Consider the following 26,356-nt stretch of genomic DNA (forward strand, 5'->3'; position numbering starts at 1 on the left):
ATGAGACCCCAGGGTATCAGGCCAAGCTCAGAGCTTGTGGCATCTTTAGCCATCTATGTGCTCCTAGGCAGAATGAAGGAGCAGAAATTCCATTCTGTGGTGTGATGTTAATAGTCTCCTGCCCCTATCTGATTCCTTCTGACCATCCTCATCCCATTATCTCCTTAGCACCACAATTTCTACTTCACCCATTTTCTCAGCATTTTTTCTCTTTTTGTGCCTCTTTTCAGCTATTCTGACATGCCAGTGATGAGGTTTCTGTGACAGGCTTCTTCACAGTCCCATTCCCTGACCCAGACTCTTGAGGTGCCTCTTGCTATCTCCTGTTCCAGGCCACAGTTCTCACATCTCCATCACATGTCCAGTCCTGCCCAGGCTACACTGCTGGCTCAGTGCACTTCTCCCAGCCATCCCCTCCTGCCTGACCCTAGCCCAGACCATTCTCCAGCTGCTTCTCCTCCCCAAATGCATCAGAGTGAGTCCACAGACATGGCTGGGTCATGTGTGCTCTCAACAGCAGGTGTTCACCTGTGGATAGTGAGGCACGTGCAGGACAGTTTCAGCCTTGGGGTAATGAAACTGCAGGGTGGTTCAGTCACTGCTCAGGGGCAGGGTGTGACTCTGACATGTGGCAGAGTTTTGGGATGGGGTCCCAGAGAAATGAGGCTGGCTGGAGCTCTTGCAGAGCTGCAGGTCACAGAGACAGGTCCCCTACAAGTGTAGGTGCATAAGCTGGCCATTCTCTTCTCTCCCAGGCCTGAGGGCATCTATCTTCAGTGAGGAAAGTCCACTCAAAGGACTGATGAAATCATGAACTCACTCAGTTAACCTCTGAAATTTCACCACCAAGTTTTGGCATCTGTCTCTTTCCAAAATCCAGGAGCAAGGTCCCAAATGTCCCACCATACCTATGTATCTGAGACCAAGGCTCAAAATAACTCAGAGGTTTTGCCTCCTGTGTTGCTCAGCAATCTTGACCTACAGCCCCTCTAAGGATGGCAATCCACAGAGAAAATGAACTGTCTTTTCCTGCAGAATGGCTGCTCTGGCTCTCCCAGGAGAAACACCATCAAAGGTGCTCTTGTTTGCATTCGGTTGCCAGCCAGACCTTCCCAGCTTGTCACAGACAGCTGATATTTCCTCTCCAGTCTCCATGAGTTTTGTCCATCAAAGCAGCAGCCAGTGTTGTTTTATGATGTGTTGTAAAACTACCCTGCTACCCTGAGTGTGCTCAGCGTGGCTGCCTCATTTATCATTGCTCAGCCTTCACACTGGGCCATCATCCATCACTGCCTCCTCAGAGCCGAGAGTCAGAACCTGGGCTCCAGTGCTGCCACAGCCTGCAGTTGTGTGAACACTCATCAGCAGGTCCCTTTGTCCTCAGGCTTTTTTTTTTTTCCAGGAAATGTGACTTCTTCTTATATTTAGCTCCCAACCAAGACTCCAGAATAAAAAACCCAACTTCAAAATTCAATTGACTGTGCCTAATGGAGGGGATTTTAATGTGTAGCCTTTGACCCTTATCTATTATTGAAGGAAATAAAGCCTTTTTTTGTCCCATATTAGAAGTTAATGGCAAAAGAAAAATTTGGAGGTTTTAATTTTTTGATTCCAATAGTGACCTCCATGTCCATTGTGAAACCATGAATAGTCACTGCTTGAGAAAGGCATTTCTGTGAGCAATCTAGAAAGTGGACAAAGGGACCTTTGAGACATACGCAGAAAAGAAGTTCAAGAATATGTTTGTGTCTGGTTTTCATCTTCTGCCATAGAAAGACAAATATCCTTTTATTAATTATATTAATAATTTGTATTGCACTTATGTCCTTATCTGCCACAAGTTTATTCTATTCTAATGATACTAAGAAAAAAGTCTGTAAAATATCAGCCAATGTAAAACCTGTAAATTCAGAGCCTTGTCCTACTCCTAGGGCTACCAAAGGTTAAAAATATCACTGTTTTCATCACCAGGTCTATGTAGTAATGTGGCAGTATTGTACTGCATAAGGTGAAAATGAGACTGTGCTGGTTTCTGGGCTCTAACACCTTTGTTCTTTAGGGCTTTCCTGCTTCTGGGGACACAGTTCTCTAATGCATGAGGAGTTAACAAACATGACTCAGGCACCTTATTATTCTCTCTTTGGGTCTCAGCCTCCTGTGCTGGCAGAAATGCTGCATTGTGCAGGGCATTTATCCTCCCAGAGAAGCCAAAGCATGTAGCAATGAGCTAGGTGTACTCTGCTTTACATTATTTTTTTGGACATGAATCTTCATAAAAGTGAGCTACTAGGAGATAAACACAACTGTGCAAGTAGATGGGGACAGGCCATACACCTATTGTGGCTTCCTCTGTTCCAGAACTGAAATGAGCATTGTGCAAGTCTCATCCACGGCTGTCAGTGATGTCCTAGCAGAGAAAGATGGGTTTAGAGACCCAGATCCTTGTCATCTTTACAGCAAAGTGGTCAAAGCACAGACAGTTATTAAGATTAGAATAAACAGTATTTAGGTTTTAGATGTGTTGCTTTTCCATTGCAGCTCAGCTTTCCATCCACTCAGTAATTTAGAAACAGCCACAAGCTCAGCATGGTGAATTTGGAAGGTGTGGCTATGGAAAGAATGTGCTTGTCCCCATGGATGAGTGACATTTGTCTTCTGGGGCTGCACCCACCCCAGCAGCATTGCAGCATAGCAGGGGCAGGTGTGTAGCCTGAAGTCTCTGCAACACCTTCTTCTATGTTAATTTTCAGATAAGAGGCCATCCTCTGAACATGATTTGGAGCCAATGCATCCACTGTGCCTCTGCTTTGCTGTTTCTTGAGAACCCAGTAGCTGGTTCAGGTCCTCATGGCCACATTTAACAGGTTGTACTCACTTCACGTCCCTCTTGGGCAAAGCTTCCCTTTTTGTTCTTTTCCAGAAGGCTCCCTACTCATATGTACTTAAACTATTCAGTCAACCAAGCCTGAGGAGATGACCAGGGGGTTGTTCCAAGATAATTGAAATAGTGCTCCCTATAAAAACACTAATACAAACACAAAAATAAGCAAGATGTATTACCTGACATTAGCTCCTACCTTGGATTTAATCACACAGAATGTATCTAGTCTTGAAGGCCCCCCTGAAGTTTGAGCACAGCTCAGTAACTTCTGCTGCTGCTGTTGGCACTTGTGGGATGTGGAGAGGGTGGCTGGACTGTGCTCCCTGGTGTCAGAATGGGAAATAGAGGTTTGTCAAGATGCACCATGAAGTGGAAGGAGGATCAGAGACTGCTGAATGTTTTTATTCAGCTGGTGTGAAGAACAGCACAAAGCAAGTTCCTAGAAGAGGGAACAACAACAAACCCCTGGAAAGTATTGCAAGGTGATAGGTATTCATTGGAGGCAATGGCAGTTCTTCCACTGACTTCAAAACATATCTGACCAGGAACCTGAAGATATAATAATACTTAAGAAGTAAAGTTTAATTTGAGGCAAGGAAGCACAGATGTAGTAGTTTTTCACTTGTAAGGGCCCACAGTCTCTCAGCACTGGTCCTGTTAGGATGCTGAGAGGTGGCTAAAGGTCAGGAGCCATCCACCATGCCCTGCTGCCCAGGAGAGGATGTGAAACAACAGAGGGGAAGAGTGACAGAGCAGGTACGGATATGTTGATCCAAGAAATAAAAAGCAAATGGGATATGCATCATAAATGGCAACATTTTAAGAAGATGTTAAATGAAAGGGCTGGTTTCTTTGGTTGTTGTCCTTTGTTAGTTTTTAATTCTAATAAATTATGTTCCTCTCTCTCCTGAGCTATTCTGTGAGAGTCTGCTGGGGACTCTCATTTTTCCACAACCAAGGGAAAATTTTTCTTGATTATTCCCTCATTTTTATCATAACATTTTATATATTTTTATTTAATTCTTGATTATTCCCTCATGTTTACCATAAAATTTTAAACAGTAAAAATAATATTTGTTGGAGCTGGAGGAGGTAGAGCTCTTCCCCTTGTGCACTTCCACATCTTGGCTGCCTTCCCCCCATCTCATGGGAGCTGCAGCAGAGATGATTTCCCCCATTTCTCACTTCCAAGCATAACTGAAGGGGCCACCAAAGGGACATGTACAAGGAATGCTGGACATGTACAAGGAATGTTGGACTTGTACTGCTTTGTCCACACTGCCTGGGTTGAACAAGCCCAGGTTGATACAACCAGGTGAAATATGAGCCAAACATACAAGAAAGTGTTCTTTAACCCTCACACAGCATTTCCAAGCTCTGACAGAGATGTGACAGGACCTGTGATGAGTCACACTGGAGTGACCCAGGGTCTGCAGGATGAGCTGGTCTCAGAAGTGCATTACAGTGTTGTTTTGATTCCTGACAAATAACCTGTCCTAACAAACAGCTGAATCAAATTCTGCATGCTGGAAGGCTTCATGGAGGCCACAGTGGTGATTTTCAGACTCGAGATTGCATTTATGTGTGTGTATTTGTGGTTTGGATAATAATTTTTTAGAGGTTTTACTGGCATCATTGTGATTTCTTTGGTTTTCAGAGAGTGGAAAACACTTGTCGTGATTTTGACTCTGTAGTAGAACCCTTCACTGGATGTTCAGCTTAGTTCTGGGCAGGTTTTACATGGGATTTTTTGTCATGCCTGCAAAGTACTTTTGGCATCTAACTTAGGTTGCAAACACATGTCTCAAAGGGGCATGTCAGCCACAGACAGGTCCTGAACAGACAGGCACAACCCACATGTACTCTCGTGCTCTTTTTGCCTATCCCATGACACCACTGCAGTAATTCCCGCTGAAGGTCTCTTCCCTCAAAAGGGAGATTTTTATCATTGATCTAAATCATATTGCTCTATGAAGAAGCAGAGAAGCCTTGCTGATGCAGGCAGCAACACAGAAGTAGGAGCCTTCCTTCTCTGCCTCAGCTCCAGAAAGGAAGATGTAGTTTTGAAACCACCAGTGATAAAAAAGAACCTTCCTTTCTGAAGGGTGAAGGAGTTTCCCTGATGTGAGGTTGGTTATACTACTGGAAGGGATTTGATGAATTAAAAGACAGAGAGTGTCCATAGGACAAGTGAGAAAATCATGGCAGGCACACTTCAGTCTGTTTTTTATTGGTGCAGAACATCTTATCTCTCAAAAGAGAACAAGAGGAAGTTTGATTAAAATCTCTTGAGAAGAATGGACAATTTGTGCAATTGCTGAGCTTTTCCAGTTGGTGCTGAAGATTGGATCTAAATATTTTTTTACCTCTGAAAACAATTAGTCTCCTGATATCTACTGAAATTTCTGAATTTATCTCCTTCTCTTTCCTGATTGCCACGTTCCTTTTCCCACAGCCTGTTCTTTCTGGCAAGCTTAACCTACTGCTTTTTTAATGTGCCTGTGACCAAGACAGCAGAGTTTCCTCATCTGTTTGGGGTTTTGTTGGTCTAGGTTTTTTTGGTTTTTTGGGTTTTTTTCCTAGCCCTGCATCTGGGCAATGTGAAAAATTTGGAGAAGACTCTATCAACTCTTCTAGTTTTATCTTTTGGAGGAGATAATTGGAAGACCTCATACTCAAAACTTTTCTCGCACACTTCTGGATGAAAAGCTATTAGATGGTGTGTTCCATTTACTGAGAGACTGATCTGGCTGAAGAGAAGGAAAGAGAGACAACAAGGGAAGATGGTGATGGAAAAAATTACAGACACTCTGAAGAAGAGAAGGAAAAATAAGGACAGCATCCAAGAAAGGAGCGGAGCTGAAAAACTGGAGGGAAAAGTTAGAAGATACAGAGTAAAGGGGAATGCCTGCCTAAAATCTAATGGATCAATCTGGTCTCCTGGGACAGGAACACCAAACCCACACAGGGTTCTAATTAGTTTCCATACTCTGGGACAGAAGTAGAGTTAAAAGGCTCTGACCTCGTCTATACAAGCTGCAAGAGGTGTCAGAAAAACAATGATTCATTGTCAGATTCAGTGATTCAAAAGTGGGAGTAGAGGGGCTCCACACAGCTCACGCTGTGCTGCTCCGTGGCTTCTGGAGAGTTCAGTGCTCCAAAGAGTCACAGCCTGCATCCATGAGAGAAGGCAACAGCTGAGGCAGAGCAGGACAGAGACACAGCACCCATAACCCTCCCCTTACACATGCATTTGGGGCATTATAGCACCAGGTAATTTAGGCATTTAGGGACCCTTTATAGCACCAGGTAAGATTTCTGATGGGATATTTGTATTTTTTTAACTCTGAGGGTTTCTGCAATAAGTCAAATGAATCCCTCTGTGCAGGTACCTGTTTCTTCCCGCTGAGTACAAAGGGAGCCAACAATGACCAGCTCTTCTGTGGATTCCCTCTTCTTAAAACAATGCATTCCCTGTATTTCTGTAATAGGTGCAGTGGCAGGTAACACGCTGAGGAGAGTTTATGTAGCCACAGCACAACTACACGAAGAATAAAATTTGGCTAAGATTCTTTTGTTTCTCATAGTGGAGAAAGAATAATTTCAATGGCTGGGGATCAGCATTTATACAGACATGAATTTATCCTTTCATGATTAAGTATTTCTCACAAACTTCAAGAGTTGAAGTTCTAGGGTCTGACAAGCCTGAGGGATTCCAGAAGTCCAAGAAATCCAACTGGTATTTTGGAGTATGCTGCCTTCCTATTGAACTTCACTGGCGTAAGGCCCATACTTTGGGATCATCTTTTTTATATCAAAGCATGCAGCTTTGGGCTATTTTCCCAAAATATAAGACTGCTCTGCTTGGGATGATGTGGTGGACAGTATTGCTGGACCACAATGGAAGGAACCACCTTAGCCCATGGTGGGAGGGACTAAAGATAAAAATTGAGCTCTTTCAACAGAAACCTTGAGCCTGTTTGCTCATGCACATCCCCAGCAGTAGCTCAGCTGGGATTCTACACACCAGGTACACGGGCACATAGGACAGGAGAGTCTTTGACATCCCTCTCCAAATATGAAGATGAAGATCTAACAGCAAAAGGGCCTGAAGTCAGATTTGTGACATTCACATTTTGATCAGGAAACTTCCCAGGTCTGTTACTAATCCAGGACAGCCTGTAACAACTACAAACCCAAACTTTGTTAAGTGTTAGGTCACTATGCTTACCAAAACAAACAAGCAGAAGGAAGAAAATCACAGGCTTTACAAGAAATACAAAAAAAAGGCAGTGCCATCAAAATGTTTGTCATGTACTGGCTTAGATATCCCTGATGCTATTTTTGTTAACCAGTGTTAACCAGTAGTTTTGTGTCTCTAAGAAACAATCTGCTGTAAACTAGAAGATTAGCATGCAAATATTAGGAGGTCAACAAATGGCTCTGTTTCCAGGAAATTATTTCTCATATAATTGCCACAGTATGGTTGTAGGGCTATCAACATCCACCATACACACTTGATATGTCTGTATATAAATATATGTAAATATAAACATAAACATATATAATATAAATAAATATAAATATAAACATATATAATTCGATTCATGTCCAGATATGCAGACACAAACACAAGTAACCTAATATGTTCTGGATACTCTACTGTGTTCAAAAGGGGTGTTAAAGTCCTCAAAAATGTAATGAAAATAAGAAAATTACTTTGTCAGTGTAGTGTGCTCATTTTCTCAGCCTACTGTGAGGACTGGCAAGTTAAAGGAATTAACATACCTTGGTGAGGTCTGCTTTACACAAGCTGAGCAAACATTTAGGATAATCATTTCATGTTCATGCATGATAAACACTTGAGGAGCATGTATTGGTCAGCATCAGAGAAGGAACCAGGCTACACAGTTCTGCAACTTTCAGGCTCTGTCACCATGTCACTAGCACACAGAAAACCCTGGAGCAGGTAAGCAAACCTCCCTCTTTGCTCACAACCCTTGCACTCACCAGGTTCAACCTCCCAGCACCTGATCCAGAGCAGCACACCCTGTCCCATTTTCCATACTCCTCCTTTGGCAGCACCAGTGATGCATTTCTGCACATGGCTGTGCAGCAGCATTGCAAAAGCATCCAGGAAATGCCTTCTATGTGTTGGGGAACTCCACCTGGGAGCTTGTTCTTCAGTGGCTTTATTGGCTCTGTATCCTCAGCTCTCTGATATTCTCTTTTAAATTATAGAAAAAACCTGCTTTTTGATGATGCCATCCACGTTAATGTGATTTAAAAGAAGTGTATCAGCTACAGGAAACTGTTCAAATGCTTCATGTAAACAACAGATGTGATACAGCTTCTTACCGTACAAGATGACGGAATTTCCCCTTGGATGTTCTCAAAGAGCAGTCTGACAACCTCTAAAGCTTTCAGTTTGTAGAGGACTTGAAATACATAAAGGTGAGAAGTTTGGAGAAAGGACGAGATGGCAATAAAAAAGGGTTGGGAAATAGGGTGGATTCTGAGGTTGAAGGATGGTATTTCTAACAATTTTGTATTTTAACAGCATCTGCAAAACTAATATCCAACTCCTCTTTTGCAATTCCTTGTCTTCATTACTCTCAGGCACTTCCCCATCCTTTGAGTACTTTTGTCCTACAAGGTCACCAGCGATTTAAACTGTGGTCTCACTATAAAAGCAAAAGGTTATTTTAAATCGTTTGGTTTTGCATATTCACACTTTTCTTGTTACTTTGTTATTATTTATGTCCAGCTACATCTTTGGAATGGCCTCCTCAGTGAAAGGTCAAATCAACAAATTGTCTTCTTAGGAGATGAGTACAAGATTTCCTTATAAACCAATCCTGTTAGGAACCAATGGGACTGAAGAAGATCTAAATGGCAAATCTCTACCCTAGGTATCTGCTGTGGAAAGAGAAAATAAATGTTACAGAAACAAGCAGCTTTGATTTGGTCCTGTGGCACAGGTTTTACTGGCAAGATAAACTATCATCTTGATTAATTGTGATGGAAAACAGATGAAACTGGATGAAACACATGGAAATGTGGCAGGGCTGGGTCACAGAAACATGGAATGAGACGCAGGTTCTCAGGGTCCCATTACAGCCTGGCCTAGAGCACTTCCAGGGACAGGACATCCACAACTTTTCTGGACAACCTGTTCCAATGTCTCACTCACTACCTTCTGAATTTCTTCCTAACAAATATTCTAAATCTCTCCACTTCCAGTTTAAACTCATTCTCCTTCATGCTAGCAATATTTGTCCTTGTAAATAGACTCTCCTTTTTTTAAGCCCCCTTTAAAACCATTGCTGACAGGCTACATAAATTATACAATTATAAATTTGAGAGGAGTTGATTGAACAGACAAGAGATAAAGAAAAACTCACATGACAAAACCCCCTGTGGTTTTGCCTTTATTTTGGAAAAACTGAAATGAAACACAAACATAGCTTATGTTTCTGGAATCCCTGTTATTTTGGATCACTGGCAGCAGACATAAACCAAGCAAACCAAAACCAGGTTACTCAAACTCACAATCATTCAGTGATCAGGTTAATTGAAGAGATTCACAGGTACCTCACAGGTTTGCTCCTGGGTGTGTTTGTCCAGTGTATAAGCACATTCCTTGGACAATCCTTCCCATGGCGTGTGCCTTGTGGCTCAGTATTGGCTTTGATTTACATTTTGCTAAATATTGGAAAATTGGAAAATAATTACATTGGAAAATGATTACTCGGGACAGGCTGGAGAATATTACAGTCACTCACAAATCGTCAGCCCTGCTCAGCTACCAAGGACGTGGTCTCCTTGGAAATAGCAATTCCTTCCCATTCCAGCGGGATTTCATCCTTCCGTCCCCACAGCTCCCAAACTAACGCACCTCTCCACGTCGTACCTAGGGATTGATGGTGCGTGGCACCTCCTACCCTGGGAGAGAAGCGGCGAGCACCGCGGACGGTCAGGGCCTCATCACAAAAGGCGATGATGGCTGGTCCCTCAAAACGAAGAGGGAGCTCCTTTCACCGACGGGCACAGCCGCCCCCAGGCAGCGGCAGTGTGACACCTTGTCCCCTCGGCGGCAGCCGTGTCGCAGGTCACCCATCCCCAGGGGGACAGGCACGGCTCAGTCAGTGCCAGCGCTGTTGCCCTCTCTCTCCTGCATCCCCCTCAGCGATCCCTGACGTTCCCCTCTCTAAGGATCCCCCAGCTGATGCTCACCCTGACGCTTCCCTGTCCCCATGCCCTTCCCGGGGGTGTGGTGCGGGGGTAGCAGCTACCCCCGGCCATTCTCTCCGTGCGGAGCCCAAGCGCCGGCTCTTCCCGCTGCCGCCGGGGACCCTGTCCCGGCAGGACCCCCCCGGGGCCGGGGCCCCCCGCCCCAGGAGCAGCGGCAGCTCCGGGAGGGGCTCCCCCGCGGCCCCCGAGCCGCCTGCAGCGCGGACCCCGCCGGCGGGTCTCTTTCCCCCTCTCTCGGAGCCCTTTTCGTTCAGCGGCGATCGTTCCGAGAGAGCAAATATACGAGGAGAATTTCCTCTATTAAAAAAAACCAAAAAAACAACAAAACCCCCAAAAAGAGGGGGGCGCAAAAAGACGGGGAGGGGAGCTAGTTTAAAGTGCTGGGATTAAAGGTCTGTGCTAGTTTCAAGCCCTCATAAAACGGCCTGAAGGATGCTATTTTGCTTCAGTCTAGGTTATTTCAGCCCACAGTTGCACAACAAACCATTTAAACATTTCAGCACAAAACAGATTCCATTGTTGAGCTGCACATTAAAAAGTGTTATTCGCTTTGAAGTTTTTGTCTAATGGCTCTAAACTGAAAGAAAATGTTTTCCTATTACTTAATTCAATCATAGCGAAGAGGCTTGGTAAAAAGCCCACGGATTTTGCCCAAAGTGTGACAGAGTTCTCTTTGTGTTTGCTTATCCTCTGCTGTCACACACTTTAATTCGCCTCTCTTTATCTGGCATTCAAAACTTTCTTCAATGACATTCAATAAGGTCCAGCGGCTGGAAAAAAAAACTGGTTATTTTTTTGGATATTCTTTCCCAGTAGCTTTGGGCTTGGTGTGCATTCAGAAGCTGTTAACCCTTTGCCTTCCTGCGGCTCGGAGCCCCGGGGTTCAGCCCCTGGGCAGCGGGAATCCCTCGGAATAAGGCTGAATCCTCCACCCCCGGTGGCGAGCCACTTCTCAGCGGGGAAAAATGCCCCTTCCCGGGACCCGGCTCCGGCGGAAAATGTTTTAAAATACCTTTTCCTCAAAAATCGAAAAGAAAAATCCAAACCCTATTAACACTTTATGGGAAAGGACACTTAGGAATCCTTTCTATATCATCGCAGGACTGAGTTTTTATTAACATTCGTTTTTCTTCGCTCTGTAATTTTTCGCCGTTCATTTGTGCACATCAGTACACTTTTAGGCTCGGGCATCAATAGTCTCTCACGGCAAAACACCCGTGGATCTCAATAAGAATTGTAACTACGGGCAAAACAACCTCTGCACAGCCCTGAGACACGGAGTACACCACTTTCAAGTCTTTTTCTTCCTTTCCCCCTTTTTTCCCCTCCTTTCAAAAACTCCGTTTGGTTTCGAGGCGGGGAGGTTACTGTAGGGACCAATCTCCCCACGTTTTGACAGGGGTCGGAGGGTGCGTTTGTCTTTTTATTGCCCGTATATTAAACGGGAAAACCGGGGTAGAACACGTATCCCCACGAATTATTTCTTTTTCTTATTTGTTAGCATTCCTTATTCACCTACTAAACCAACGAGCTCCGAGGAGCGCGGCTCGGGAGCGGCTGCACGGGGCAGCGCCGGTGCGCCTGAGCTCCGAGGGACGCGCGCTCCGTTTGGGGACGGCTGTGAACTCAGCAGGTCCCTGTGCTGCGACACCCAGACACCGCCGCGGCGCTCAAGTTAAATCTCATCGTTCGGGAAAAAACAAGCCGTTTGCCTGTGGCCCCCGCAGCCCCGGGGACTCCGCGGCGCGCTTGTGCGCGGCGATGCGGGGTCGGGCTGGCGCGGTTTGCTGGTGGCCGGGGTCGGGGCGGCCGCACGTGGGTGCCACGGTGCCACGGAGCGATGGCAGGTGTTACCGCTGGGACCGGGCACGGGGGCCAGGGGTAAAGACACGCGGAATGTGCCGAGCGCCTCTTCTGCCTCCGCGGGTGCCGCCGGCACGGAGCGCTATGTGCGGATTGGGTTTTCTGTACCCGCACCAGCGCAGCCGGGATGCGTGTGGCTCTCCGCACCCGTGAGCTATGCCCGGGCGCCCACGCCCACGCAGAGGCCCGGCAGATGTCCTTGCCGGTGGAGCACCGGCTGGCACATCTCTGCGGCCGGGGGCTTCGCCCGACGGCGGCCACAGTGATAAGTGGCGGGTCCCGGACCCAGGCTGGGAACAAAGACGCGGGGCTGGGGAAGGCGGCGGGCGAGGCAGTGGGGACGGGACATCCCGGAGGCGAGGGGAGAGAGAGAGGCCGTCGGCACCGAGGGGCAGACCTGGTGCCACAGGTGGGAAAGGCACCGGGGGCTGGCAGGAAAGCTGCGCCGGCGGAGACCGCGGCTGCAGCCGGCAAAATAAACAAGTGGGAGCGGGCTGAAAGCTGGGCTGAAAGCGAAGGAGAGCGATAAAGAGAAAGAAAAGAATATTAAATCGCGAGAGAATGAGAAAATAACCCCGCCAAAGGGAGAGGAGGGGAGAGGCCGCCTGCTACGGCGTGGGTGGGGTCGACAAGAATAGAGTACATTATGCAGTTCATTTAGTTAACAAGGGAAATAATGAGGGAGCGTGCGGCGTGAATGCCAAGAGAAGAGCCACAGAAAGCCCATTGAGCGCCCGGCGCCGCCATCACATGGCGCGGGCGCTATTTAAAGCGGGCGGCGGGCGCCGTTCAGCACCACTCGGGCTGGCCAGCGGCGCCGGGCGGGCGCTGCGCGGGGCGCTGCGCGGGGCTGCGCGGGGCAATGCCGCGCTCCTTCCTGGTGGACTCGCTGGTGCTGCGGGAGGCGGGCGAGAAGAAGGGGGAGGGCAGTCCTCCGCCGCCGCTCTTCCCCTACGCCGTGCACCCCTCGCACCCGCTGCCCGGGCTGCCGGCCGGAGCCTGCCACGCTCGCAAGGCCGGGCTGCTCTGCGTCTGCCCGCTCTGTGTCACCGCCTCCCAGCTGCACCCGCCGCCGCCCGCTATCCCCCTCATCAAGGCTTCCTTCCCTCCCTTCGGCTCCCAGTACTGCCACTCGCCCCTGGCCCGCCAGCAGCACTCCGTCTCCGCCGTCAGCGTCGGGCACGCACCGGCGCTCTACCAGGGCGCCTACCCGCTGCCCGACCCGCGGCAGTTCCACTGCATCTCCGTGGGTAAGGCGGGCAGGGGCGGCGAGCGGGGGTGCATGCCTGCATGGCAGCGGTGGGCACTGCGGGGAGGCGATGGGGATCCCGGGGGACCCCGCCGGAGACACCTGGGGAGGGGGATGCCTGCCCGGACGGGGAGTGCCGGCACCTCTCTCTGTCGGTGCCCCGGGCTCTGCGCTGGGGAAGGCCCCTGCTGCCCGCCGAGCCTCCGAGCCAGGCTGCGCGGACGGGGAAGGAGAGGCGGCCGCGGAGCCCTTGTGGGCTCGGACTGCAGCCTGGCAGTCTTTTGCTGGGTCTCAGGCCCCCCGGGGACGAGGAGGGGGCTGCGGCCCCGCAGGGTGGGCGGCAAGGAGGGCTCAGCGGGGAGCGGCGAGTGCCCGGCGGTGCGGGGCGGGCGGCGGAGGGTCCGGGCGGTCCTGACGGTGCGCTCCTCTCCATTCCCAGACAGCACGTCCAGCCAGCTGCCCAGTAGCAAGCGGATGCGCACCGCATTCACCAGCACGCAGCTCCTGGAGCTGGAGAGGGAGTTCGCCTCCAACATGTACCTCTCCCGACTGCGGCGAATCGAGATCGCCACCTACCTGAACCTCTCCGAGAAGCAGGTGAAGATCTGGTTCCAGAACCGACGGGTCAAGCACAAGAAAGAAGGCAAAAGTAGCTCCCACCGGGGCGGGGGGGGCGGCCACAGCTGCAAATGCTCGTCCCTTTCCACCACTAAGTGCTCGGAGGACGACGAGGACTTGCGCATGTCTCCGTCCTCCTCGGGGAAGGATGACAGAGGTCTCGCAGTCACCCCCTAACCACCCGCACACCCACCCCGGCTCCGCAGGAACTGTGGCGAAAGCAGGGGAGGGAGTCCTGCCTGCCCCGGTGCTGACATGCAGCCGAAGGATTTTATACTGTTTTGTATAATTTGTGTAATTTACGAAGGACTTTCTCGCCTTTCTAGACCCCCGGCCCACGGGGACGGGTGTCCCGGCACCCTGGTGTAAATAAACTCTCCCTAGGACCCCAGGCGTCCCCCTATAGTGCTCTCTCACTTGTCTCCCCGCAGGCGCATCCCCGGGCCCGGGAAGCTCCTCGCAGACCTCCCCGCGCTCCCAGACGGGCGCGGAGTGCGCGGATGCTGCGAGGCACGGGCGCTGCGCCCGCCTGGAGGGATGCTGTCCCGGGCTCCCTCCAGTAACTCGGCGGTGCCCAAAAGCGGGCGGACGGACGGGGAGGGTTGAAGGCTGTTTGGGTTACTATCTTCCCTCCCTTTTTTTTTTTTTCCCTATTTTTTTTTCCGTTACAAAATTGTTTTGCTTTGATTTCGTTGCTGCCGAGCGCACAACTGTGGTTGTACCGTTCCGTCCCACTCCCTCCCCGCGGGAGATATTTATTTATTTATTTATGTGCAGAGAAACGATGATGGCGATGATAATAATGATTATGATAAAAATAAAAGCTCGTTGGTGGTTTATTTCCTTCTCTCCGCGTAGAAAGCAGCCCCTCGGCGTCCGCGGGCGTGCGCTGGGAGCACCATGGCTCTCCAACCCTCTCCGCCGCGGCTCGGTACCGGGACCCGCCCGCTCCGGCGAGCGCAGATGACAGGGAGTCCTCCTTTCTCCGTGTCGAGCTGAAGGTACGGGGTGCTTGGGACCCCCGCCTTCTGAGAGAACCCCGGGGGCTCTCTCGGTCCTCCCCCGCGGAGCTAAAGACCGGGCCGGGGAGAGGCTGCGCTGAGCACCTTTCGTCGCCATCCCAACCACAAGCCTGCCCGGGGCTGTAGGGCCATATGAACACCTGGCTGCCACCGGCACTCGGCTCCTCTGTCCCAGTGTCCACGGCTGCCAGATAGGAAGGGCTGTCCCAGCCTCCCGCTAACCCTCCAGGGCTGCGGCCGGGGCCGGGACCGACCCTGCTGGGGCTCCCTCCATCACGGCTACCGGGTCCCGGCAGCGCTTTGCCGCTGTTTCCCGTTACGCGGTGACTCGTCCCGCTGGCTAGCGGGGAGCCCCGTCGGAAGCAGCCGAGAGGTCCCGCGGCCCCGGGGATGCCACAAACGGTGGCGCAGGGCTGGACTGGCATCAACCTCCTCGGGTGCGGGACCCCCAGAGCCCGGCACTCCGGCCGCCGCTCCGTTGGTGCAGAGAAAAGCCCCTTGTGCCGGGACTCTCGCTCCGTTCGGGCTCACGGGGACAAATTCAGTGAGTGCAGCGGCCGTCCCTGCACCCGCAGCCGATGCCTCGACTCTCCCCGCAAGTCTGCAGAGCTGCACCGCCTGGCACGGAGGGATTCATGCCCTGCGATCCACGGAATGCGCTTGGGTCCCTAGGCTACCGTAGGTTCCTGCCCGCACCAGGATGGGACCCAGTTTTCATCCCAGAGCATGTACAAAACATGCACCAGGAAGAGGCAGGGGGATGTTGTCCCTCATGGGAAATCCCTGTGGAGAAGGTCAATGCTGCTCCGCACACAGGCTGAAGTTGGTGTGGGAAGCTGTGGGTTTGGGATCCCTGGGCACCAGGGTAAAGGCAGAGCAGGTAAAAGTCCCACTGCTGGGACAACATCAAGGTCTGTCCATAAAACAAACCTGCCACCCTCCATCCTTCCCAAGACACCTTGTAGAGCTGTGGGTCTGGGAGATCTATGGTTCCTGCAGCTCCACCCCACGGATGAGTGGAAAGTGTGACCCTGCAGCCCATGGCACTCTGTGGACCTCTCAGGACACTCAGGATGATGTGAAGTGCAAGGGAACCACTAGACATGACAGTGCAGGACAGGCACAAAGCAGTACTCTCACCCTGCTGGTCTGGGCTGATTTGTGTTCCCCTGTCTGGAAGTTGCAAGGATTTGGTGACATTAGGTAGCTGCATTATCAAGATTGAGGCAAATGGACAAAATGTTCAGGCTCCTTGGTGGCCTTCCTTCATCTACTTACTCCTGGGACCCTTAGACCTCTTACCTCTCCGTCTTGGCTTCCTCCTCTGCTGGCTTCTCACATTACCCAGCTGAGATGGGAGAGCAGGGCAAGCTTGTAGTTACAACAACCCATGGGCAGCATCTTTCTTGTTCCTTTTCCCTTGACTCTTGGGGATGAATTTGGCAGGTTTGAGACTAAAATCTGGCCTTGATACAAGAGTCAGTCACAGTCTTGCCTGGTGCTTAGCCCCATAACGTTCCCTGCGTGCCTGTTTTTCCCCAGTGGACCAGTTTCAACAGAAAAGACCCCTCAGAGGACCTTAATTTGCACAGCAGGGCCCTGTAGATTTTCCAGCACTCACCTCCCATCCTGCTCATGTTTACCAGGCTTGTTTTGAAAAGTCATTGCAAAATAGAGGCAGAAACAGCCTAATGTAGGTTTAGCAAGGGGTCTGGCATCCTCTTACAGAGCACTGGCACTGAAGTCAGTGGCACCCATAGCGGCGCGTGTGTGTGCCCCTTGTGCCTGTTCAGCAGCAGGGGATTGAGCCAGCTGGCTGACAGTGACATGCAAGGAACACCAGCACTGAGTGTGTGAGTGTTGCTGCTGGAGTGGTACTGTGGTAGCACTGCTGAAGCTCTCAACATCCTTGTCTGCCAGCACATTCCCACCATGTCTCCGTTCCTCCATGGCACAAGTTCTGATGTACAAAATGTGCCTCTTCACACCCCTGTTTTGAGGCAGGCAGGGAGAGTTTCTCACCACTGTGATAGGGATGATGAGGCAGTGGCATTGCCCACACAGCTTGCTCCTTGCTCACTGTGAAACCTGGGCAGCAGGGTGCCTGGCAGACGAACAGTACCTTGTGGACAAACACATTTTGTCCTGAGGAACCAGAGCTGGTGAGAGCAGCTGGAAAACTTTATGGGTGTGCAGAATCAAGTTCACTATCACACCCTCACTGCAGGCACAGCAGATGTGGGCTGCAAGGAAGAATTTTGTAGTGATGCTACCCCAGCCAGTGCACACATTACAGTGAGTGTAGGCACACATGTGACTGCATCCTTTATGGACTGAGTTTGTCAGCCAGACAATTTGGAACAATCCTCAGCTCTAAAATGTACCTCATATATGTAAAGTAGCAAAGAGAATTCCCTCATATGGTATAATTTTGTCTGAACAGCAGTGGAGTATCACAATGGATGGCCCCAACAAGACAGTATTAATATTCTCCGATGCATGCTGGCCTCTGCTGCAGACCCTGTGTACCTTGCAAAGCCCAGTGGGGCTCTCAGTGCACTTGACAGTCATTATGCCACATCCACATGCAGAGATAATCCCTCCTTAGTTGGGCATTTTTCTAATTTAGTGAGAAATCATTACAGCAAATGCTCAGAGTGTCATTTTCAAGGACTCTGAGGTTGGGCAAATTAAAGTCATTTTGCTGTGGGAAGAGCGCGGGCACCTCTGCTAAAGCGAATGTCATAACATGCCAATTTTCAACTTTCTATCTCTAGCCATTTTGACAGCAGGTTTCTGAAAGTTACTTACGCATTTTAGCATCTAAAATGCCCAGTCTCACCTGATTCCAACAGGAATCAGATTTATAAGTGCACAAAGTGGGTTTGAATATTTTCCAGCATATACTTTTTTGATCATATTTCTGTCTTAAAATTGAATTACTTCTGCCCTAGCATGCAGAGAGGACACTCTTTGGATGCTATGAAGGCTGTAAGGACTGTATCCCCAAGCAAAAGTGACTCTCCTGGCAGGGGAAGGAGGACAAAAGATTATGCTGGGCTCTCTTTTCCACACACTGGCATTGCTGAATTTTGGTGTCCTACACCCCATCCCATCACATATGCAACCACTCTCTTTTCACAGGCACAAAATGTGAACCTGATATGGATACCTGGGAAAAAAACCAAAGGTTTGGAATGAAGAACCTTTTCAACATTAATTACCTGTGTACTTACATCTACTTAATATTAATTTTGCTTTTTTATTATTTGGCTTTTACATTAATGTGATTTTTATTTTTATCTCTCAACCTCATTTGGTTCCACATAAAGGCTGCATCAAATAGGTTTACAGTTGAAAACATGCATTGGTATTTTAAATGTTGTTACTCTTAACCACATTATTAATTCAGGAATTACACAATTTGGTTTATCTGCAGTTAATGTATTTACACAGTGTCAGCCTTGAGCTGGCCCCATGGGTTTGGAATAGTGTTTGGGGTAAATGGACTTGCTGCTTTGGAATTGCATTATGCTGTGGGTAACTGGGTGTTTTTCTATCACTCTTGTTTACTTAGAATGAACCTTACCTATTAATTTACTGGGATAACAAGGATTAATTTTTAATCTTTAGGTTCCTGAGGGCAGCTCTGAAATTTGATTCTCTAAGGACAATATAATTTGGTCTATGAATGTGATTACGTTAAAATACAGGCGGGTATTAAAAAAAGATCCTAAATAAAACAGTTTTGCATGATATTCCAAATGATTTGGAGACAGGTACATCAACAGTAGCTCTCTCTCAATTACATTAATTTTGAAAGTGTTTTTGCTATGAGCACAAAGTACTCATTTATCAGGATGTAATTATGCAAGATCAGGACATCTCCTAGGATACTGACACTGATGATGACAGCAAATGGCTGGGCCTGATGCTTAATATGGCTGTAGCTCTACAGGAATGGCTGCCTGGTGCTGGACAGCTGATTGCTCTGGAACTACTATATACTCTATTTTATATAACCCATATGTACCCAGCATATATAAATAAAACCAAATTAAATAGCTAATTAAAAAAAGGAAGCAGCAATTATCATAACCAGGAAAAAGTCTTCGTTGTTAAGTTTGCTATATCCCCTTTCTTATTCTGCTACAACTTGCCCTTTCCTCCTTGGCATTTTCTGTTGGGCTTGTTCCCAAGAAAGAACACCAGGAAAAGAGTACATTTTTGTCACAGATTTGCCATCAGTCTATAAAGACCAAATTGGAGAAAACACATCAATAGGATGTTAGCATGAACCCAAAATGTGCCTTGGAGACAGTAACTCCTGTCAGATCTTTGTCTGTTCTTTTCCTCAGCCTCGGGTTTCCAAATATGAAAGCTGTTAGCATCAGCCATGGACTACAAATACATTATTTTATGCACTTTGCAGCTGGATGGGCAGTGGCTCCCATGCTTGAACATAGGTGTGTACTAGTATGTTAGATCTTGGGTGGGAGTATCTGGTCTGGATGGCTTCAGTCACTGCTCCAGAGGGGCCTGCAGCTGAAAGGTCACTTCTGCCAGTCTGATGAGGATGTCAGGTACCCTGGTACATCTGAAATAGGACTAGGCATGCATCTAGGCGTCTAGGCACCTCAAATGGTTCTCCACAAGTGAATTTACACCAGAAAGCATAAACACAGAAGACAGATACAGCCAGATTATTGGAGAGAATACACGGTAGCTGTGGCTGCAAATACATCTGGATTTAGTTTTATTTTAAAATATTTAAATATCCTGTGTGGGGGGCTAAATGCCTGTACTTGACTGATCCTGCTCAGGGTAGATTACAAAAGTGTGCAGCGCCTTGGATTACACCTTTTCTTTTTTTTTTTTTTTTAAGAACCCCCTTTTCAAGCAAGCCTCAGCTAAGTACCAAATAATACTAGATAATCCATACAGACCTGAAAAATGTGCAGGTGTTTGGGTGGCTTGTAGTGTGCAAGGCAGAGCAGAAGGATTAAGCATAATATGGTAAAACATGAAGCATAGAATGGTAAAATACATGTACATATGTTAAGTTTTCTTTAAAGTCACAGTCTTTTTGCACTTGGTGATATAAACCCAGAGGAAGTCATGGGGATCAGTAACTCTGGGGAGAAAAGGTCTCTGCAAGGCAGGTGATGCAAAGGAGATACATGGACTGAATGAGGCAGAGGCTGCTACCTGAGGAGTGACACAAATACACTCCTGGGAGCTGTCTTACTCAGACCTTCACACTAGGCAAGGCTCCTTCAGAGCAGATTTGTCTCTTTGCTGGTGTTCTACTGGAGGTAGCAGGGAGATACCTGATCTGTAAAGGCTATCCTGCTGAGCAAGCTGTCCACATCTGGTGTGGGCTGCCTCCTGAGTCTATCCCCACGGTCTCAGCTAGGAACAGTGTACAGGATTGCAGATCATTCATTACAGCAGACACAGAAATGTGTAACATGCCTCTCCATCAATTCTCTCCTCTAGAGAAAACCAGCTTTGATCTCTGAGTTGACCAGACTCTGAGAGATTCACTGAATCCACAAGAGATACTTATCTTTGATGCCACCGTGTCAACTGATTTTTCTTTGGTTCCTGAACTGGAAGGACACCACACTGTACTAGGGGGAAGGTAAATGAAGGCTGGTGATGCGGGAAACTCCTGTCCTCAGCTCCTGGCCATCAAAATGCTCTTTTGAGAATGACCAGTGCTAGAGCCTAGATGTGCAATGGGCACAGAGTGAAGACAAGACAGCTGGAGTATTGCCATTGTCAAACCTGCTGGACCTCATGCCTTCTACCTAGATGCCTGTGACTGCAGTGAAACAGTTCTGAGCCCTACCCTGGCCCCTTGCAGAGCTGACTTACCCTGTCACAACCCAGATACAAGCTGCTCCAGCACATCAAAAACCTGTTCTGCTGTTCCATCACCTCCTAGGCTTTCAGCCTCCCCACCACTACCCCCTCATACTCCTGCCTGCACTAACTGGTAAGAGTTCCATCTCCCTGGCTGACTCCAGCTCTAGCTCTGCATACTTTTGGCCATTCACTACCATTGATCACAATTCTTGCCTCAGTTTCTCTCTTGTCCCCAGGCCTCATCCTTTCAGAGACATTTTGGGGCTCTGTTTCACTCCCAGCCCTGCTTGCACAACTGTTGAAGCCAACCCCCAGGTTGTCAGCAGTGGTGAGCAAGCAGAGGAACCACATCAGTTTATGCCAGGTGATACCTGGGTGCCTCATTCACCACCACACAGGCTTCCCTGTACATGGTGTCCTGGCACAGCTCTCCATGCACCCTTCCAACCCACCAGCTATTCCCAGCCAACACACCCACCCTGGCCCTTCTGCAGTGCTGCCAGCTCACACAGCCGAGCTGGCTCCCTGACATTATTCCCTTTTCTTCTACTAATCTAAGTTTTCTCACTTCCCTGCATCTTTTTATTTTTTCTCCCTGCATTTCATTCAATCACCTGTTTAAAGTTAAGCACATGCTTAAATACTCTGCCAAAATGAGTCCTAGATATTCTCAGTTGTTTTCCACCCCTCTGCTGAATAATTACCCCCTCCCTCTTTCCCCAGAACATATGGGGGTCATGTGTCCAGCTCTTATGTTTAATTTTGCACACAGTTTAGATTACACTTTGTATGAAACATGCTACCAAAAGTAAAGCTCCCTTCTCCTTTCTCTTCCTTTCTTTCTCTTTAGTTAAGCATACATGTAAAGAAACCTTTCAATGCATTTGCAGAGCCCTAATACAGTAGAGTGACACAAAGCATTCTGGATATTGCTATGCAAATGACATGCCAAGAATGTTTAGACTGTACCTTGAAGCAGTAAACAAGTTGATTGTCATGGTGTCATGGTAACTAGAGCTGGATCCGCTTCATACGAATGAGGTCCCAACCTTTGTTTTTATTTGGATTGCTAAAGCAACTCAGTGGTCCAAAGCTCATCACCCCCTCCGTCCTCTGGAGAGTCAGAGATACAAGAAATGGACTCATATATCAGGAGACCATTTAAAAATAAACAATGAGCGACTCCGACACACAACTTCAGGTCACTGAGGATATTCAAGCGTACACCAATCTGAGTTGGGAGATGCTGTCAACACCACTGGAATTTACCATGTACTCTGGGCAGAGCTGCTGTCCCACCAATGCAGTTATAACATGCAGAACTTATATTTGGAGGTGATGAAAATTGTGCTTTTAAACTGGTGAACTGCTGCCCTCTCACAGAAGTATGGATACTGGAAAGGCAGCAGGGCTGTTCTGTGTGCACTCTCTGTGGGACTGTAGGATCAAGAACTCAGGCTGCTGGTCAGCACATTGTATTGTCTACTCAATACATGATTTCTTGCCAAGCAAAGCAAGAAAGCATTTCCCTGGTTTTAACTCAGCCATCCTTCCCTGGGTAGCAGGAAAGCTCTCTATCACTACAAAAGAATCACACTAATGACTTAGAGGTTACAGAGTTTTTTTCCTAACCCAAAAACTCAGGGCTGAAACACTCCAGGCTCTGATGAGCCACCTCATTTACCAAAATACACTCCTAGAAATTGTTTATCCAAGCTGAGCCACCAGACTTGACTCCAAACCTCCTCTTTTACCTCTGCAAACAGAAAATGCTTTCCCAGACAAAGCCAACAACACAAGGCAATGCTGTCCTACCACACAAAATAAACTAATTAATTTCCTAGATGGCTGTGGTGTTGTAACTTTGAGACTAAAAATTCTCTTTACTCCACATACTCAAAAATGAACTTTTTTTGAAGAGTTGTGTGGCCAATTGTAAGGGCCAGCTGATCTTACAGCATTAGTCAGAGGAGCTCCCCTTTTTGCACTATTTATCACTGCTGATCTGGGCTTTAAGGAGAATCACAGGGCAGCTGAGTCAAACTGGTTCCAGCCACGGGGACCAACACAAAACCCAGCTTGCTGTCTGTCTCTCTTGGTTCTTCAATCCCACAGTTTCAAAGCACAGGGCACAGAAGGATAACCCTTCATATGACATGAAGTGTGTGAGCTCTTTGGCGCAGCACCAAACCTATCTGACATAGCCTGAGGCCTTCCCTGCTGTAAATTGGGATCTTCTCTGTGCTTATGTGGACTTGAGATGTCACATCCTAATGTCCTGCTTCATCTCTTGTTACTTGAGGTGATCTGCAAAGACCTGTCTGAACCACTCACGTGGTGCAAGTCCTTAATTTATGGTATCAATATAAGGATGGGAATTCTCCCACCAGCTGCAGGACATGCACAGAAGATGTACTGCAGCTGCTTGAGCAGAATCCCTCTTCAGAGTTGGAGCAGAGGAGCAAGCTCTGAATGATAAGAGTTATCTCCTGCTGTAGGACTAATCCTGGTGAGACTGGCTGAATCAGGCTCTGGAAACCATCACAACTGAGGCAGTCTAGAAAGATCAGCCCCAGTGCAGCTGGAGGCATTCTCAATACCAGGAGGGAGCCAGGGAAACCCCTGGAGAACAGCTGCTCACTGAACTAAGTTACTTAGATGTAACAACTTAATTTATGCAATTGCACCTAAATAACTCTAAATAACTAAAGGAAATCAGAGGCAGTGGCACCAAAGAGCCACTGGACAGGGTGTAGCGGTGAAAGATTCTCAGCAAAAGTGGTAATTGAGTATTCATCCCTGTTTCTCATCAGCCACCATAAGGTATCCTTGGAAGTAGCTCATGGGAAATATGAGGAACAAAGCAAACCCTGACCTAAGAAAAGAGGGGAAAGGATCTACCCCACACATATAAACCCATTCCTGAAGATACTTTAAGTGCTGTCAGGGACCAGATGCTAACATGTGATTTACTAACTACAAAATAACTTCTCTGGTGTCTTTGATTCTGAAGTGTAGCCAAGTCTTTTACAGTCTCTGCAAACTCATCAGTGGGAAAGTTCTCATTCCTTGCTGAACCACTTCTTTTCCTGAAGCAGAATTTGTACAGTGCTTTATCTCACAAGTTCTGGATGGTTCAGTAAATGCAGTAGAATGATTGATGGGGCTGAGATAGGCACTAGAGCCTCAATCAGCTGGAGAGAGAGCTGAAGAGCTGTATGGCCCCTCTACTGCAAGCTCACGGCTGCTCAGAGCTGCTGTGGAGCAATCCCCTGGGACAGCTGATCCAGGCAGAAACTCTGTTCACATGGTAGCATCACAAGTGTGTGGAACTGAAGTCAGCAGCTGATCCTAAAAAATGCTTTTGTGTTGCTCATCTATAATCTGAGCAATCTGGAAAGCAGAGTGGTGTTTGCAGGCATATACTTTCAGGTGGATATGTCACACTTTTCCACTGAGATTTGAAGATCCCCTTGGTCAGCTCCCTCTCTAAATCTACAATCGGTGCACCTGCAGGGAGGAAGAATAACATCTTAGCTTCCAGTGAAAAGATGCCCTTACAGCACATTCTGGGTAGTAGAATTTCCCATTTATGAGCACGCTCCTACCTGCCCAAGTGCCACTAAAGACACAGCAGTTCTCAGTGTTCCAGCTGCCACTTCTGAGATTTCCTCACACATTTCATTTCATCAACAGCTCCACTAAGATTTGAGCATAAAGCAGGGAGCAGCTGGTATTTAAATATAAAGATATTTATATATGGGCCTGTATAAGGACTTGGCCCAAGAGAGTCTCTTCAAGTAGAGATTCATTTATTTTTTCAGTTGTATCAAGTAGTCCAGACTAACTCACAATGACTGGCAAGCCCTCTTCACCAGTGAATTAATGAACTTTAATTGTTTTATCTCTGCGTGGTGCTGCATTGTTGGTCCAGTTGTAGATTGTTCCATGGGTTGGTGTCATCATCCATAATCCTATCTGGACACATGTATGTGCCATGGCTGGGCTCAGATCCCTTTGAAGACTTCCTGGGCTGTGCACTGTCCCTTGGGAATCCATCCTTTCTTTGGTGCAGTGTATTTGTGTGGGCATGTGTCAGCCTACATGGACAACTTGCCACTTTGTGAACCCCAAGGAGATGCTCCAAGTGCCTTCAAAGCTCACAGTGCAAACTGGCCAGACCAGGCAGACTGGATGTTCTCCCTCCTTGACTTGCCCAAAGTGCTGGTGTCCTTTATCCCTGGTTGCATTTCCAGCAATACCTCCATACTTTCGCTGGCTGCTCCCAAGCCATGAGAAGCTTACAGAAATACACCACCAGTATCGTGTCCACCTTCAGAGCTCTGTTTTCCTGACTGATGTAACACATTGATCTTGGTGGCTCCATCCCTCCCCTACTGCTGCCTCACAGCCACTTGCACCTTTCCTGTCCCAGCTGCCTGTACCCATCCCTGGGCTCTTCTATTCACCCTGAAGGCAGAGAGCCCTGTTGTGTGCTCTGTACAGAACCTAGCGCAACGTGTGGCCCGTGCTTTGTGCTCTCTGTGTGCTTACAGAGACATCCAGGCTCACATCCACACGCAGAGCCCATCCATGGCACGTCACACATGCCACGGCTCGCTGGCTGCACTCACCATGTTTCCTGAGGTCCCTTTGTTAAATAAACAGCAACAGAGATTGCTGCGCCTGCCTGGGTTATTGTATTCCTAACACAGAGCTTCTGCTTTGAATAACAGTATGTACAAAATTAACAGTCATGTCTTTGTCCTCCAAAATGTAAAAAATGCCCAAAAATGGGAGGATACTTTGTTGTAAGATGGAGCCGGTCCAAGTGGGACTGCAATTTTATCCCAAAAGTGCAACAGAACCTCTAAAGACCTGCTGAATTTGGTATCTGCAAAGGAAAAAAATCACTGATGCTTCTGGATAAAGGAAGAAGAAAGCAGTGGCAGGATGCTCCACCAGAACAGCTCAGGGGCAACAGGGCTGTAGGGAAGACAGGCTCCGGGTGTCTTGCTCAGTCCTCTGTTCTGGCCTGGTTGGCTGCAACCCAGGAGAAAATTATTTTAGATACCAGTATTTAAGGTGAGCACCTACCATTAGGCAGCTAAATGTTGGCTTGGCACTAGCAGGATATTAATAGCAGTATTTATCATCACAAGCATCATTAATAACTGTGGCAATAACTGTTCAGGACCTGGCTGTTATGAAGGCTGGTGGACCAAAAAGCAAAGCAAGTCTTTCAACCCCAAACCCCCAGGAGATGAATGCTACCTGTGAGGCTTTGAAGTTCAAACGTGGATCAGCCTCAATTTACATATTTGCTGGGAACGTACCCCCTGCCTGGCTCTTGTGACTGGAGCAGGACTTCCCAGCACCGGGCCCTTGGCTCCGGGGAGCTGCACAAGGAGCTCCCCAAAGCCGTGCCAGGCGCTCCAGGAGCAGGGACAGGCATTCGCTCCCTGCCTGTCTCCGAGCGCTTTCCGTGGGACAGCCAGGACAGCTCGCTGTGCCGGCAAGGGCAGGGGCACGGGCCAGCCGCTGCCCAAGAGCGGGGTGGTGCTGGGAGCCAGCAGGAAACTGGGGAAGGGAGTGCTG

The 26,356-nt window shown here is 48.2% G+C and overlaps 1 protein-coding gene across 1 annotated transcript; it reads left to right on the plus strand.

Moving 5' to 3' along the window:
* Positions 1 to 12,860: 12,860 nt before the first annotated feature.
* GSX1 (GS homeobox 1) lies at positions 12,861 to 14,322 on the plus strand. Its single transcript, XM_066570981.1, has 2 exons — positions 12,861 to 13,248; positions 13,687 to 14,322. The coding sequence occupies exons 1-2, from the start codon at positions 12,861 to 12,863 to the stop codon at positions 14,040 to 14,042; spliced, it is 744 nt and encodes a 247-aa protein (XP_066427078.1). The 3' UTR covers positions 14,043 to 14,322.
* The last annotated feature ends 12,034 nt before the right edge of the window (positions 14,323 to 26,356 follow it).

The sequence above is a fragment of the Molothrus aeneus genome, chromosome 2, assembly GCF_037042795.1.
Source record: "Molothrus aeneus isolate 106 chromosome 2, BPBGC_Maene_1.0, whole genome shotgun sequence".
In the NCBI taxonomy this organism is placed as follows: domain Eukaryota; kingdom Metazoa; phylum Chordata; class Aves; order Passeriformes; family Icteridae; genus Molothrus; species Molothrus aeneus.

Coding starts and splice junctions, on each gene's coding strand:
- GSX1 (XM_066570981.1), top strand. CDS start 12,861: ATGCCGCGCTCCTTCCTGGTGGACTCGCTGGTGCTGCGGGAGGCGGGC. Junction 13,249..13,686: donor GTTCCACTGCATCTCCGTGG/GTAAGGCGGGCA, acceptor CTCCATTCCCAG/ACAGCACGTCCAGCCAGCTG.